This window comes from Phasianus colchicus, chromosome Z (assembly GCF_987193195.1).
Source record: "Phasianus colchicus chromosome Z, bPhaCol1.hap1.1, whole genome shotgun sequence".
Classification (NCBI taxonomy): domain Eukaryota; kingdom Metazoa; phylum Chordata; class Aves; order Galliformes; family Phasianidae; genus Phasianus; species Phasianus colchicus.
Window position 1 is genome coordinate 82416880 of NC_143476.1, and position 14181 is coordinate 82431060.

The 14181-nt window shown below is 45.5% G+C and overlaps 1 protein-coding gene across 9 annotated transcripts in view; it reads left to right on the forward strand.

The window, feature by feature from the left end:
* PDZD2 (PDZ domain containing 2) overlaps positions 1–14181 on the forward strand; it is a 195101-nt gene that overhangs the window by 112527 nt on the left and 68393 nt on the right. Inside the window, exon 1 of one of the 9 annotated variants that reach the window (XM_090130550.1) lies at positions 3975–4490. The exons of the other annotated variants lie outside the window; for them this stretch is intronic. Within the exon in view, the coding sequence (XP_089986676.1) occupies positions 4471–4490 (20 nt within the window). The 5' untranslated portion in view covers positions 3975–4470. Of the gene's footprint in view, positions 1–3974; positions 4491–14181 lie in introns of those variants that run through there. 9 annotated transcript variants of the gene reach the window in all.

The following is a 14181-nucleotide window of genomic DNA, read 5'->3' on the forward strand; positions in this document are numbered from 1 at the left end:
ACTGAGTTTGAGTAATGATGATTATGTATGTGTTCAAACTGCCAAGTTAGGACTTGTATCCAGACTGCTGCTCCAGGCCTGCTGTCCTGGCTTTTAGCTTCTGGTCCAGATCCAATACATTAGAATTAATGTATGTATATTGGCGAAGCTAAATAGACCTTAAAATATGATAGATGTTAGTGAGATATTGGTGTATTCTGTTAACAGCTCTGTTTCATATATATTTCTAGAGATCTCTGTTTTGAGATAAAATTTAATAAACTGGAGGAGGTAACAAGCTTTTATGTGCAGCAAATGGCTTCTGTGACCTATTTTCAGACAGAGCTGAAAGTTTTATGCTGGGAGCTGCTGAACAGTGCTGCAGGCCCCAGTGCTGCTTTCCTGTCCAAAGAACTGGTTTTAGTCAAAAGGGTACAGAAGGAGAATAAGAAGAATATATTAACGAAGTTTACTTGTGAAACTGCAATGACACAAAATAGATGAATATATTTGGTGTAATAGCTGTTTTCTTTATAGGGGTTTGACTATTAGGTAAGTCAGCCAACTCACTTTGCTGAAGGCAGGTTTCTCTAGGTGGTAAATTTCATCCCGAATCCCTTCAGGGTTCAAGTCTTCTTTATTTCTATTTTTTATTTTTCAGATTGTGAAAGTAATCTCTCTTGCAAACTGAAATTTGCCTGTGGCGACTCTTCTATGGCATTGACTCTGAGTATTGTCCAGAGCTAATTAAATCAAAGAATATTGATCAAATAGTTGGCTTCCTGTTTTGGCTTTGTGTTCTCCTCACTGTTTTTTCCCTGGTGTCTGCATATGTATTTAGGAGAAGAAGTGGAGGAAAGAAGGACTTCTGCCTCTCTTCCCTTGAAAATAATGCAAAAATGCTGGTGAGAACTGGGGCCATGTAGGGGAGGAAAGATTGGAGAGGAAGGGTAACCTCTAACGTGGGAAGATATGTCAGGACTTTCAAGGGGCAGGAACATCTGGAGAGCTGACAACATCTTTCTCTGCTGTTTGCCAACACATTTCTATAGGGCCCCTGCCAAAAACTTCCTCTGAGTTAGGGGCTTTAGTCAGAGTGACTACAAGGAAGTCTTTGTGAGGACAGTGCTGCCTCTTGTCCCCTCTTCTTTCTGGTAGCACGGGCAGCTTAGGCCGGCTCTGTTTTTAGAACATACAATGTCTTCATGGAAAATGTCAAAACGGCAATAACAGGGCAGTTCCGCTTGATCAAATGAAACATGAGGTTACGAACAATGTGATGAACAATATGAGCAACAGCAAACCTGGTATGGATCCAGTCCAATTGAGGTGATAAAATACTTCGTGTTTTACTGTGTGTTGTATAGATGGTTATGTATATATGTGCAAAATCCAATAGATGCAACAGGTTTAAGCTTAATCAACCTTTTGCAAGTTGGTAACTGTTCTGTAGGATTTTTAAAGATCCTATATTTTTTATTAATATCACAGGCCTGTATTAAATACCATCACATCCTCTAGTATCTTAAATTTAATGTCTATTCTGTTAAACATCCCTAGGCCCTCAGCTTTGAGCCCATAGTGATAGTAACCAAAACCAGGCCCCCAGTGCTTCTCAGAATTGGTTCCACTGATGTTATCTACCCTTTGCTTCTAACATATATTACATTTGTGTGGGCGCTGTAGCATCTCAGTCATGTTTATGACCTCATCTTGTCTAATGCATAAAACATATGGTACTTGTATGGCATCCATATGAGTAGCGTTTATGCATATGTATCTATATATGTTTCTATATTTGATCCATGTGAGAGCAAATATCCCAGCTTAAAAAAAAAAAAAAATCATAGGAGAATAAATGCTACCACATTTCAGAGTAAAGACTATACCACACTAATTTTAAGGTTTCGAATGGCACGTATGAAACTGTTAGTAGCACCTTGTCATTGAGAAAGTACCAAATAAAATAAGAGGATGAATAGGTGCATGATTTGTGGTTATGATGATTTCTGATTTTGCTTTCTATAATTTACATAATGGGGAAGGAGAGGCTCATCATCATCATGGAAACAGAACAGGATGGTGATTAAGATGGTTGTGGGTCTTTTGTTTCCTGGGTGTACGTGGTTGCTGAAGTGTTTGTTATTGATGTGCTCAGTGACAGTTTGTTCAGATTTCGTGCACAAGTTCAGAAAATGGAGACAATGTGGAGGCAATGCTTCTGGTTGCATCAAGAGAAGCATGACCAGCAGATTGAGGGAGGTGATTCTGCTCCTCTAATCCGCTCCTGTGAGATTCCACTTGGAGCACTGTGTCCAGTTCTGGAGCCCCCAGCACAAGAAGGACATGGAGCTTCTGGAGCATGTCCAGAGGAGGGCCATGAAGATGATGAGAGGGCTGGAGCACCTCTGCTACAAGGACAGAGAGAGCTGGGGCCTGGAGAAGAGAAGGTTCCAGAGACACCTTATAGAGGACTTTCAGCACGTGAAGGGGCCTACAGGAAGGTTGGGGAAGGACTTTTTATAAAGACATGTAGTGACAGGGCAAGGGGAAATGGCTTCAAACTGGATTTTGACTAGATATTAGGAAGATATTCTTTATGGCGAGGGAGGTGAGACACTGGAACAGGTTGCCCAGTGAGGTTGTGGATGCTCCCTCCCTGGAGGCATTCAAGGCCAGGCTGGATGGAGCTGTGAGCAATCTGAACTCATGGGAAGTGTCCCTGCCTATGGCACAGGGCTGGAACTAGGTGATCTTAAAGATCCCTTCCAACCCAAACCATTTTGCGATTCTCACTGGACAAAGCGCTAGACAGTAGGATCCATGAGTTGACTCTGTTCTAGAACACAAGAGCCTGTAGATAGGATTTTTTGAGGAGAGGGAAATATTTCTGTCTACAACAGGGTTACTACTGTGATTAATTGCTTTAATTTTGGATTAAAAAATAAAAAATAAAAATCTTTGCTGCAGAAAGCCGGTGAGAAGGCAAGTGGAAATTGAAAACTGGATGTCCCTGTGGAGACTTAGGTTAGATGTTAGGAGGGAATTCTTTACTCAGAGGGTGATGAGGCGCTGGCACAGACTTTCCAGAGCAGCTGTGGTGCTCCTTCCCTGGAGACGCTGGGTTGAATGGGGTTCTTGGCAGCCTGATCTGGTGGAGGGCAACCAGCCTGTGGCAGGGGGGGTGGAATTGGATGGGCTTTACAGCTCTTTCCAACTCAAAGCCATTTGTGATTCACTTGTCACTGGGTGCATGGTCAAGGGACACCATCCTAAACAGACTTCTGTCCCCAGTGAATTGTAGCCATGTGTCTGAAAAAGGCCAAGTTCTCCTCCTGTAGAGCTTACCGAGGGACTGTAAAGGAGACTCTGTGGCATGGATTCATCGCTGCCTTCCAGAAGGAAAACCCTGGGCTTCTGGGGCAGGTGGCAAAGTGCTCCTTGCTTCTGCAGGAGAGAGAGGGGTGTTAGGATCCTGCTGCTGGAATTTTTGGGTTTCAGTGGATTGGGACATCCTTAGAGCTGCCCTACGGTATGGTGGGTGTCAGAGTCTGATTTGGGAAGATTAAAAATAGTTTTTGAAAGATTTAAAATAGCACTGTGTTAAAGTCCCCTTGGCAAAGTAGCTTGGCGCACACATTTACAGCTGATAGTTTCCTGGCATTGCAAGTGGGCTAATGCCTGTCTGCGTTACTTGAGGAGCACAAATGTCCTGCAACATTTAGAGCCGTGGTCCAGCTTGTCCAACAAAGAAATTTTTGTCACTAAACAAGAGGCTTTCTTGAGGAATATACGGATGCTCAGAATTTGAGTTTCCTCTGAATTTATGTTTCTCTACATGGATTGAGTCACTGCACTGGTTTTTAATAGAGCCCCTCTGGATTTATGTGGCTGCTGCTCAGATTAACTCTGATCCAACGCATGAAATAAGATGCAGGGGTTGCTGTGCTCTGCTTCTGTCCTGCTATTTGCAGGCAGTTGGTTGAAGTCTGCTTCTGGCTTTTTTTTGTGCGTATAGTAGTTGCACAGCATCCTTGTTTCTGGTTACACTGACAGCGCGTACGTGTTGCTACTTGTTATTTTTAAGCAGACACCCAATACCTGCTATCTTGTTGGTTTAATTGAATTCCGCCTTATGTGAGAACATGCTGACAAGTCCAATCAGTGCCTTCAGTGAAAGTTTAGCAAGGGGAGAGAAAGGAAATAAGGTATATGGCATGTTATAAGCTGGTAATGGACTAGTCATGATGATGCGTAGTGGGAGTTTTTAGTTCTCCCTCCTCCCCCCCTTTGCTGGGACATGCGTCCTGTTTTCCCCATGGCTGCTGTCAGATCCTGTCCTGAAATTCAGAACCGTGGTTTGCAACACCTTTGGAGCAGGAGGTGGTGATTCCCTGCAGGAAGGAGCTGCTGGGGTGGGGCTGGCTCCACGGGTGCTGCTGAGGAGAGGAATCCGGGCTGGAGGGTGCGAGCGCTGCACGGAGCTCTCGAATGCAGACCTGCTCTTTGCTGTAAGTAAACCTGTAAAGCTACAGTGGGACCAGATGAACGCAACTTGAAAGGGGAACGGAAATTTCTTTTCCTGTGATGCTGTTTCCTTTGATTTTTTTAAGTAGCAGAGGCTTATCTGCCAAATAAACCTGCGCTGTTAAGAAGCAGGGGTAGGCAGAAACTCTTGGAATTAAAATCTGTGAGTCTTGCAGTCTCAGTCTCTGGGCTTTGCATATCTTTGGAGTTGGTAAACTTCGATTTACTGGAGGACTTATCTGCATCTAGAAGGGAGGGTTTGCCTCTGGTTAGTATTGCCTTTGCATTCATTTAAACAAACCCCTTGTCCTGTAAAAGATGATCTGGAACAGCTGTATGGATCTTTTGTATCACAACAGCTATTTTCTACCTTCTTCATTTCTTAACTTCAGCTTCTTTGTTTTTAGCATCTTCCATCCTCTCCTGCTCGCTCTCAATCTGTTGAATATTCAAACTCTCAATCTGTGCATGGGCAAAAATTATTACTGCTTTGAACTTACAAATAAAAGAAGTGAATTCCCACATCAACTCTGGGAAAGGAAAATATTCAGTCTGAAATATAATTTGGAGCTGATAGGAAAATGCATCTGACGAACAGTTTGTGCTAATTCTATACCTCTAGTACCAAGGCACCATCTCTCTTATCCTCAAGAGTATTGCATGTAAGCTCTGTGTTTTAATAGTAACGCGGTGTGGCTAATTAGTTTGCAGACTCTTTGAAGAAGCCGATGTACTGACTAAATAAACTCTTATTTTTCAAAGCAACTAAAGGCACTCTTAATCTGCGGAGCAGATACTTGTAACACTGCCTTGGGTTTGCATGCTAGGAGCCAATGTGAAGCCAACACGATAGAGGCTTTGTGCTCACAGACAGGTTTACTCCAGTGCTGTCTGTGAGGACTGGTGCTCCAGGGAGGTGTCTAGGTCTTTGGCACAGTAGCAAGCATAAGTTTATGCCACTGGGCTTGATGTGTCTGGTAGGAGAGTGTCGGGTAATGAATGCTTTTGCACTGCTGAAGTCGATGATGGTTTTGTCCATCTCTTTGCTGTTCTCAGGCAGGTTCAATCCAGTAGTGAAGAGCTGCTGTGAGTTTCTAACCAGATGACATGGCTGTTCCTGAAGCCTGCATAAAGAAGCCGAAGTTATTAGGAGGTTTATGGATCTGAAAATTCTGATTCCCTTCCTAAAGTTTGTTAACAGCAAGGATTTGTAATGAGTGAATAACAGATGACAGTCACCAAAAAGCTTACTGCGGATGTCTTGTGACGTGGTGCTGGTCTGCCTCATGCTAGAGCTGAACAAATAACTAAGAGGTCCTTAAAAAAAATAAAATAAAATTGCAGCCCCATGTGCCCCTTCAGTACATCCGTGCTCATAGCTCTGGGGCAGGCAGGAGGAAGAAACAGGGAAGCCTGACCTTTGTTTCCTTACAGTGCTGCAGCTCCTTGCCCCAGCTGCGGGACCTGGTTCATGGGCTGGGCTGCTGCTGGAGATGTTTCTGTGACCCAAAAGGCGCCCAGTGTTGGAGAGGTGCTTGCGTCTTTGTGGCTGGCAGAGTGCTTCCAGCAGGCTGGGAGAACTGTGAGAGCGCAGCAACTTCAGTCTGCTGGCTGACAAGTTAAAATCATCTGCAAGCGCTAATCTGTTGGCCCTCCAAGGAGGGCATGTCTCCATCTTGTGTTGCAAAACAGAGTGAAAGTTGGGAAATGTTTATGGCTGCTGCCATGCGCGCTTGTTAATTCTTCTCCCTTTTGGCCTCATCCAACTTATTGCGGTGAAAACAGAGAGTGAGGGTGTAATTAGAACCTGATTTTTAATGTGAACATCCAAGGCAAGAGGCAGACATACTACAGACAGGCACATGTACATCTGACATCGCCCAGCTCTCGCTTTTGCAAGGTCTTTTGCTGCAAGCTACCGGCTGTGGTTTCTATATTGAGCATGGTGTTTGGGGGGTAATGCTCCAGGCTTTGGGTGAATTGTGCAGCTGGAGTTGGTGACATCCTCAGCATCCTCTGAAATGAGGCTATGTGCAGTGGGAGGGGAAGTTGCATTTACTTTGCAAAAATAACCCCAGCCAGGGAGCTCCAATGGGAAATGCTTGTGTTCATGGGAGATTGCAGAGTGACTGGTGAGCATGGTTTGCTTGTTCAAAGAGGGCGAGGTCTAGTGGATGTCAGGAATACCAAAGCCATGTTTGGCAGTGGGGCTTGGTGTCACTGGGAGAAGCTGCTGGGTGCACGAGGTGCCTGGTGGCCATGGTTGGGGGCTCAGAGAAGTTTGGCTTGGCAGAGGCTAAAGCCATTGATCCACAGGATTTACTGTGTACACAGCCTGTTGTCATGGCCAAGGACAAAATAGCGATTTTGTTAAAGAGCTAGACCAGCCTTCCCAGAGCACAGTCCTCAAAAGACAACGATGTCATTTGCAAGAGTGGCTTAAAAAGTTTTCAGTGTGCAGTCAGATTGTATTTCCAGACTTTCCTCTGCATCATTAGAGGGTTAGGGCTTCCTTCATATGGTTTTAAAGGAGCTGAATTTCTTGCACTGGCTCCATGTTTCTGGCTTTGCAACCTTCATGGCCAAACCAGAAGCTGTGAGCAAGTTGTATGGCAGGCACTGTCCCCCTTGGTAAGGAGATAGCAGCTGATGAGATCGCTACTTTCAGTGTTATAACAAATACAGGAAAACACCAAGAACTGAGTGGTCTTTTGGAGGTGAATAGCCCTTACTGCCAAATTCTACCCCTTAAAGCCAATAAGGGCTGTGAATGTCTCTGTCTTTAGACACGCTCAAGGTCAGGCTGGATCAGACTGAGCACCTGATGGAGCTGTAGTCATCCCTGTTTGTTGCGGGGGAATTGGCTCAGGTGACCTTCAGGGGTTCCTTTCAACTCATAAGATCCTGTGATTTGTTCCTTCCATATCTGCCCCAGCCTTTGTGGGGTTGCTGGGAGCCTGCCCACTCCCTCTGTTTGTAGGATTCTTCTCAGCAGTTCAGCTGAATTGTTGGGAATAAGGCTGTGCCCCAGCATCTTACTTCCTGCTGTAAAATAGGCTTGATTAAATTTTCTGGCTCTCCTATTCATTGCTTGCAGACATCCAAAGCCTTTACATCTCAGTGGAGAGAAGTATTTTGGGAATTACAGATAATGTGGAAACCTAAAGAATGTGATTTGTCAAAACATCATTGCAGATTTTTTATTATCATTATTTTTTTTTTAAATTTTAAATATCATTGCAGAACGTTTCTGCTGTCATAGAAATCATTCGTGTGTTTTCCTCTTGTTTGGGGCATTTGTGGTGATTTCTGCATAGGGAAAGGTAGGAAGCTTAACTCCAGAGAGCTGGAATAGCCTGGTACTGTGTGGGGAGTGGGGTGAAGAGCTCTCCATGTTTCCACATCTCCAGGCAGATATATTGAATACATCAGATTCTGAGTACAGACCGTTTCTGTCATGTTAAGTCTGCTCCCAGAGTTCAGTGCTACATAATGAGAATGGGAACAAGGAGCTACGTAGAGGACTTGTGGGGAGAAGGGGAAGATGTGAGCTGGGTGAATACACAGAAGACGCTTTAGAGGCACTGTGGTCCTGAAATAGGACACAGAGGGAAGGTGGAGAGCCCTGGAAGTGCAGTGGCACAGTGTGAAATAAGCAGCAAGACTTGGGCACTCAGGGTGCAGTGGGTGGAATGCTGCCGTCAGTACATACTGTGTATGTGGGCAGTGTGTGGGTCATGCATGAGTGGGTTTTGACCTCTTCTTTTTTCCTTAACTTGAGGCATGTGTGCTTTTCAGTCTGGTGATTTCATGTTTTGCAAATGCGAACTTGTTTGGACTTCCCAGTTTAGAGTAAGTCTTCCACCTTGGGAGGAAAGTGGCAGAAAAGGAAAGTTGCTGCCATATATGAATGAAGATTTTTCAAACCACCAAGAGCACTCCATGAAAATTGGTTGAAATAAAGTAAAATCTTTACTTTGATGCATTCTCTCAGTATGGAAGTCAAATGTCAGTGTCTCTTCGTTAACATTTCTTAGATTTGTTTTCTAATTCAGAAGTATTGTTTAAAAAAAAAAAAAGCTGAACACCTGAACTAATGATAGAAAGCTGTGTCTCAGAAATTAACAGTAACACTGGCATTGAAAACACTTCGAGCATTGCTCCATGACTTACTGCAGTTGCTGCAAAAAGTAAACAAGAATTTATTTGTATTCCAGTGTGCGATCTTTGCAAATGAGCCTTTTCTGTTTGGGACCTTGTGCTTCTCCTGAAGCAGCAAATTCTGCATGGGCCTGATTAAATGGTAGCTCTGGTCCCTGCAGACTTCCCTCAGATGAATGCATTGAAGGATACTTTTGTAATGGAGCAGTTACCAAGTGTCTGTGCTAGACAACAGCATAGCCCAAAAGGTACCACAGAAAACTGTTGTGCTATAGCTGACATCTGTCCTGGGGTTACTTTGGCAGTTAGATAGGGCTGGCTGCAGTGTGATCCGTGGACCCAACACTGATGTACATCAGCACATAGCACAGCAACTGGAGTGCATGGTGTGAGTGCCTGGCATGTGCCTGCTTCTGGAATTTCATGAGATGAATTTGGTTGAAGCTTGGGCGACTGCCTGACTGTGTGAACCAGTGTACAGGAAGCATGAGATTTACTTCAGAAGTGTATTCTTGGTATGTACACAAGTGCTGTGATAGAGAAAAGCTGTTGATGGCAGCCCTTGGTTGTGAGGGTGTTGGGAGGGACGGGGGCTAGTAAGCAGACTGAATCTCTCTCTTCCTTTGCAGTTTTTGGCCATATTTCCTCTCTCTCCATCCCATAGTGACAAGGCATCACTAAACACTGCCCTGTGCCTTGCTGCAGTTTGGTAGAACGTTGTATGAGGAGGAGGAGCAGGCAAAATGAAATCAAGACATTTTAGAAAGCATATTTGGTGAAAATGGATTAAGGAAAAACCTTTTCTATTCTTGGCAGCAGTTGTGTTTGGATATGGCTTCTAGGGGGTGATGGCACTCAATCACCCCTGCAGCATTACCAAATGGCACAAAACAATTAAGTGTGTCCGGCCTTGCCCTGCCCTCCCAGGGAGAGCACATCCAGCTCTGGACTACAACAGGAGAACATAATGTGTGTGAGAAAGGCCACGTATCCAGATAAACATCTCTTTCTAGCAGAACTAACAAATGGGAGCTGGACTGAACTGGGCCACCATTGTTTGTAGGCTGTGCTGTCAAAAAAGGAACAAATTGAATTTGTCAGCTTAATCCTTATTCTCTCAGAGTCCGAGACCCAAAGAGCATTGCGTGCTTCTGATGGTCAGGTGCAGTTCTGGGAGTTAACATGTTTAGTAGGATCAGCTTCTTTGTAAAGCTTGAGTCCAAAAATTGCTGCAGTCTGAAGGCAGCATCACTTTTGCCTTCTCCAAGCAGAGCCAATGGATCTGTGTGCTCTGTTCTGGAGGTCCCTGTTCTCATCACTCTCTCCATAAGCTCTGACCATGTTTCTGAAGCGCATGTGGCAAAAACACATTTTTGCACTGTGCCAGCATGATCGTGGTGATCAAATCTCTCTCCTTTCCACACCTGCAGTGAGAGCCAGTCTGCAGGAAGAACGTGTGGCCTTTTGGTTTTTAGAAAGCAAAGTTGTGTGGCTGCTGAGCTGAGCAAGCCAGAGCCTCTCCCTGCAGCCTGCGAGCTCCTGTCCTGGAGCTGCAGCTGTGCCAGCAGTGCCGGTGGGAGCGGAAGCCTGGCCTCGCTGCTGCTTGCTTTCCTGTCCCTGCGTGCTGATGGGAACCTGATCAGAGCACCGAGCTGGGTTAAAGCTCCTTGCATTAAGGTTTGAGTTTTTTGGGTGTTTGCTTTCGGCCGTGTTAATTTAAAGCTGGATCAGTTCCCAGGTTGGTTCATTTGTATGGCTGCCCAAGGGTTGTGCCAGCAGCCGAGCAGGATGTTGGGTGGGAGGAGAGCTGTGATGTTTCGTGTTGGCTGATTGTGAATTTAAGGTGTTTGTGAAACTCTGATGCCACAGCTTTGCCACCCTGCCCCTTGCAGCAATTCTGTGGGTTGGCCCTGTTGTTTTTTTTTTTTGGTTTTTTTTTTTTCCAGTGGAAAGGCTTGCCTAGGGTGCTGTAAGCAATCTGCAGAGCAGCAGCAGGGGAAGAGGAGTTTAATTCTCCCTAATTCAAGGCCACATCATTGCACTGATACCAGGCAGTAAGGTGTCTCGACAGCCTTTAGTCATGGCCCTGTGTCAGAAGACCGATCTTAATCTCATCCTTCAGTGAAAGCCACAGGTAGGCAGTGAGTCTGTGAGAACACAACAGCAGTCCTCTGCTCTCTTGTCACCTCTTCCCAGAGCTGGAGTCTTCACGGTGAGCCTGACAGAGGGGTCTTCTGGACCCAGAGATGTGTGCGCACAGTCTTGCTGACTTCAGCTCTGGAGTTTTTGTTCTTATTAATCTTAAATTCTCTCTGCTTTGCTTTTTCTGCTGAGCACTGAAGAGCAGACCTTGCCCCGTTTGTTCACTGATATGCTGCCTCTCTGACTTTTTGGTGTTGTGCTGATAGCAGCCAGTCTGTGAGCAGCTCGAATTGCTCCAAGGCAAGCGAGGATGAGGACAGCATGATTGCTCAAGGCTGCTGGCAGCCTTAATCCAAAGGAGGGATTGCGTCTAATCAGCACCCAGCATGCTTGTGCCGGCTTAGGAAAGGCCACAGAAAAATACCCTGAAGTTTAACTTCCAGATTCATTTTTCCTTGAAGGTTTCAGTAAGTCTGGTTGCACTCCTGACTGTACAGTTAATGGTGAAAAATACGCAATATGGATTCAGAGTCCTGTTCTCTCACAGCAACACTTGAGCTATAGTAAGAAAAGAAAACAGCATAGCTCAGGGAGTTCCAGCCAACAGGAGGCTCTGGGTGGTGCTGCTCATCCCTGGCTGTGAGCCGAGGGTTGGGAGCTGCTCATCCTCTTCTTGGAGGTGGAAGTCCTGTCCGCACCTCTGGCTGCTTGAACACCCACCCTGGATGCTTTACGTCTCTCAGCTCTGTGAGTGACTCTTCCCATGCTGTTTCTGCCTCTCCCCCTGCTTATTAAGGCAAGCAGAGAACACCATGTCCCCTGTGTGTGCCATCACCTGCGCAGCCTGAGACAGGATGGGGCTTGTCGCAGCAAGGCGCTGGGCTGAGAGCTGCCTGGCTCCTTCCTGGTGCAAAAATGTGATCAAACAGCTGGCTTTACCAACACTATTAATTTCAGCTGAGGTGAGTTGCGACCAGAGATAGTGTCCTCCAGGAAGGCCCCACACCTCCGTGGGGTGTGCCCTGTGCCCCAGCCTCGTGGTGAGACCGTGAGCTGGGCTTCAGCCTGGTCTTCGGGGGTGATCTTCATTGGCTGTGTTAATGCACACTTGAGTCTTGTCTGAAGAAGTGGAAATCTCCTAAAAGTGCCCCCTGATGTCTGCCAAAATCTGCCCACGTTTTTGTGGGTTGTCTTCCACAGTGACTGCAATGGGGTGAGGGATTCACGTGGAGCCTTTGGTCAGTCACTATCTGTTAGTCATCAATTTGCCCTGACTTACCTGAAAAGCAAGTTAGCTTGGTTTCCTGTGTCACAGAGACATGGTTTGTTAGTTTTAGCTTTTAAATCCCCCTTGGATGTGGAGGCTTCGGTACTGCGAGGATCCACTCTGCCCTTCATCCTTCCAGCCCAGAGAAGATTGAGTTTCAAGACATTTCTCCATGCCAAAGTCCTCCAAAGCAGTGTGTAACAACCGGCGGTCTGTCTGTCCTGCTGAAGACGCCGCAGATCTGCGGCTCCACAAGCCGTCGGCGTGATGGAAATTCCTCCTCCGCGCCCTGGTGAGCTGCGCTGCGGGCGGGGGAATGTCCACGCGTGTCATTTCCACTCTGTTTTCTGATCAATCAGGATGAAAGGTTGTGTAGAAATGCGAAATAGTATTATTAGTGTAAAATAAACATACTTCTTCAGTATTTCTGATCTTAAAGTGGATCCAGATGTTCTCTTACAGCTGCCAGGCCTGCTTTGGTTTTCATGCAGTTCAGCGCAACCGTCTGTAGTTGTTCAGCAGAGATGGGATGTGACAGAGTTTGTCACAGCACACTCTTGTCAAATCTGTAGGCCTTTCTATTTGCACACTCCTATGTGTAAAATGTAAAAATGTCTGAGTTTACCCTACAGCACGTTTTCCAAGTATGATGCTGGACGTGGATGCCAAGAAACTTGGAGTATACTGAGCGAACTTACTGATTTGTGCAATTGCAGCGTAGGGCAGAAGTGGGATCTGACTACATAACTCAAAAGAGCCTCCAAAGGATGTGTCCGTCTCAGTAGTTCATATGGAAGAGAAGCAGGGAGCGTCCCCTGATAGCAGCCACCAGCTGCATTTTTTAACCTGTGGTTGAGCTTTGCCAGAGGGAACTTTACTGCGCTGTTTAAAGTGCAAAGTGATTTTTCCCTAGTTTTAAAGATTATTAAGATTTCCATGGTTTCTCTCCTGCAGAGAAGAACAAATCTGCCTGCTGCTTAAGGGCAGCTTTTTATTCAGGCTGAGGTTTTAGCAGAGCTGGAGCCAGAGCAGGATGAAAGCAGCAAAAGCAGCTGTTCCTTCTGAGCATGTCAGCGGGAAATGTTTCCAAACTGACTCTTTGGTGATATCTTAGCCCTTGCTTGGGGAGATGACACTACAGTGGAAATATCGAGGCTTGATGCTTGTAGTCCCTCCAGGGTCTACCACCCACATGGCTGGGTTGGTTTTGTGGTCTTTGGTGTTTTCCTGTCTCACTGGGACTAGGATTTCCCAAGGCTTACCTTTATATATGCATATATAAAAGTAATAATAATGTGTTTATATATATTTATCTAAAATAATAAAAAATAATAGAAATAAAAAATTATGTATATGTGTGTGTATATATATATAAAATATAATTCTTATTTTTTCTTCCAGAAATGCACTCAGCCTGTTCCATGACTCTCCAAAACAGACTTTTTGCCACTTGTTGTAACTGCAGAGGGTGTGCAGCCTCTCCTTGCCTCACCTTGCAGAGCTATGGCATTGCCTCCCTGGGCTCTGAGTTATTGCATGGGTCTTGAAATTTCCTGCATGTGTAAGGCAGGGATGTGGGTTGAGTTCCATAGGATGGGAGCAGCCCCTTGTATGTAGGGAGACAAGATTCTTGGCACTGCCTTACAGAGCCTGGCAAAACTAGGAAGCATGGATGAGTGCTTTGTTGGTAAAATGTTCTGCAAATGATGCGTTACCAGCTGGCAAAATCTCTTGCTTTCAGCCACAGACTCTAGGAGTGGCTGCCCAGGGTTTTTAGCTGGCACATGCCATGCAGGGCTTCTTTTGCATCCTACTCCATCCCTTGCCAACCAGCGCAGGATAGAGGAATTTAAAAACCTATTGTGATTTACAGTCTCGGTTTTCATTAAATTAGGTCAATCAAAGCTGCATTTGGGAGATTTTTGCTTCTCGTGCCTTTTTCATCTGAGCTCATGTTTGAAGTAGCTGAAAACTTGCAGGCAGCAGCTGATGCTGTGTGCTGAGAGCTGCGGATGCACACAGGCTCTGATCCTGCCCAGCCAAAAAAATCCCTTCGGTGCAGTGATGGCTGAAATCTCTGTGGATGCTCTGCTGGGACTGAGCCT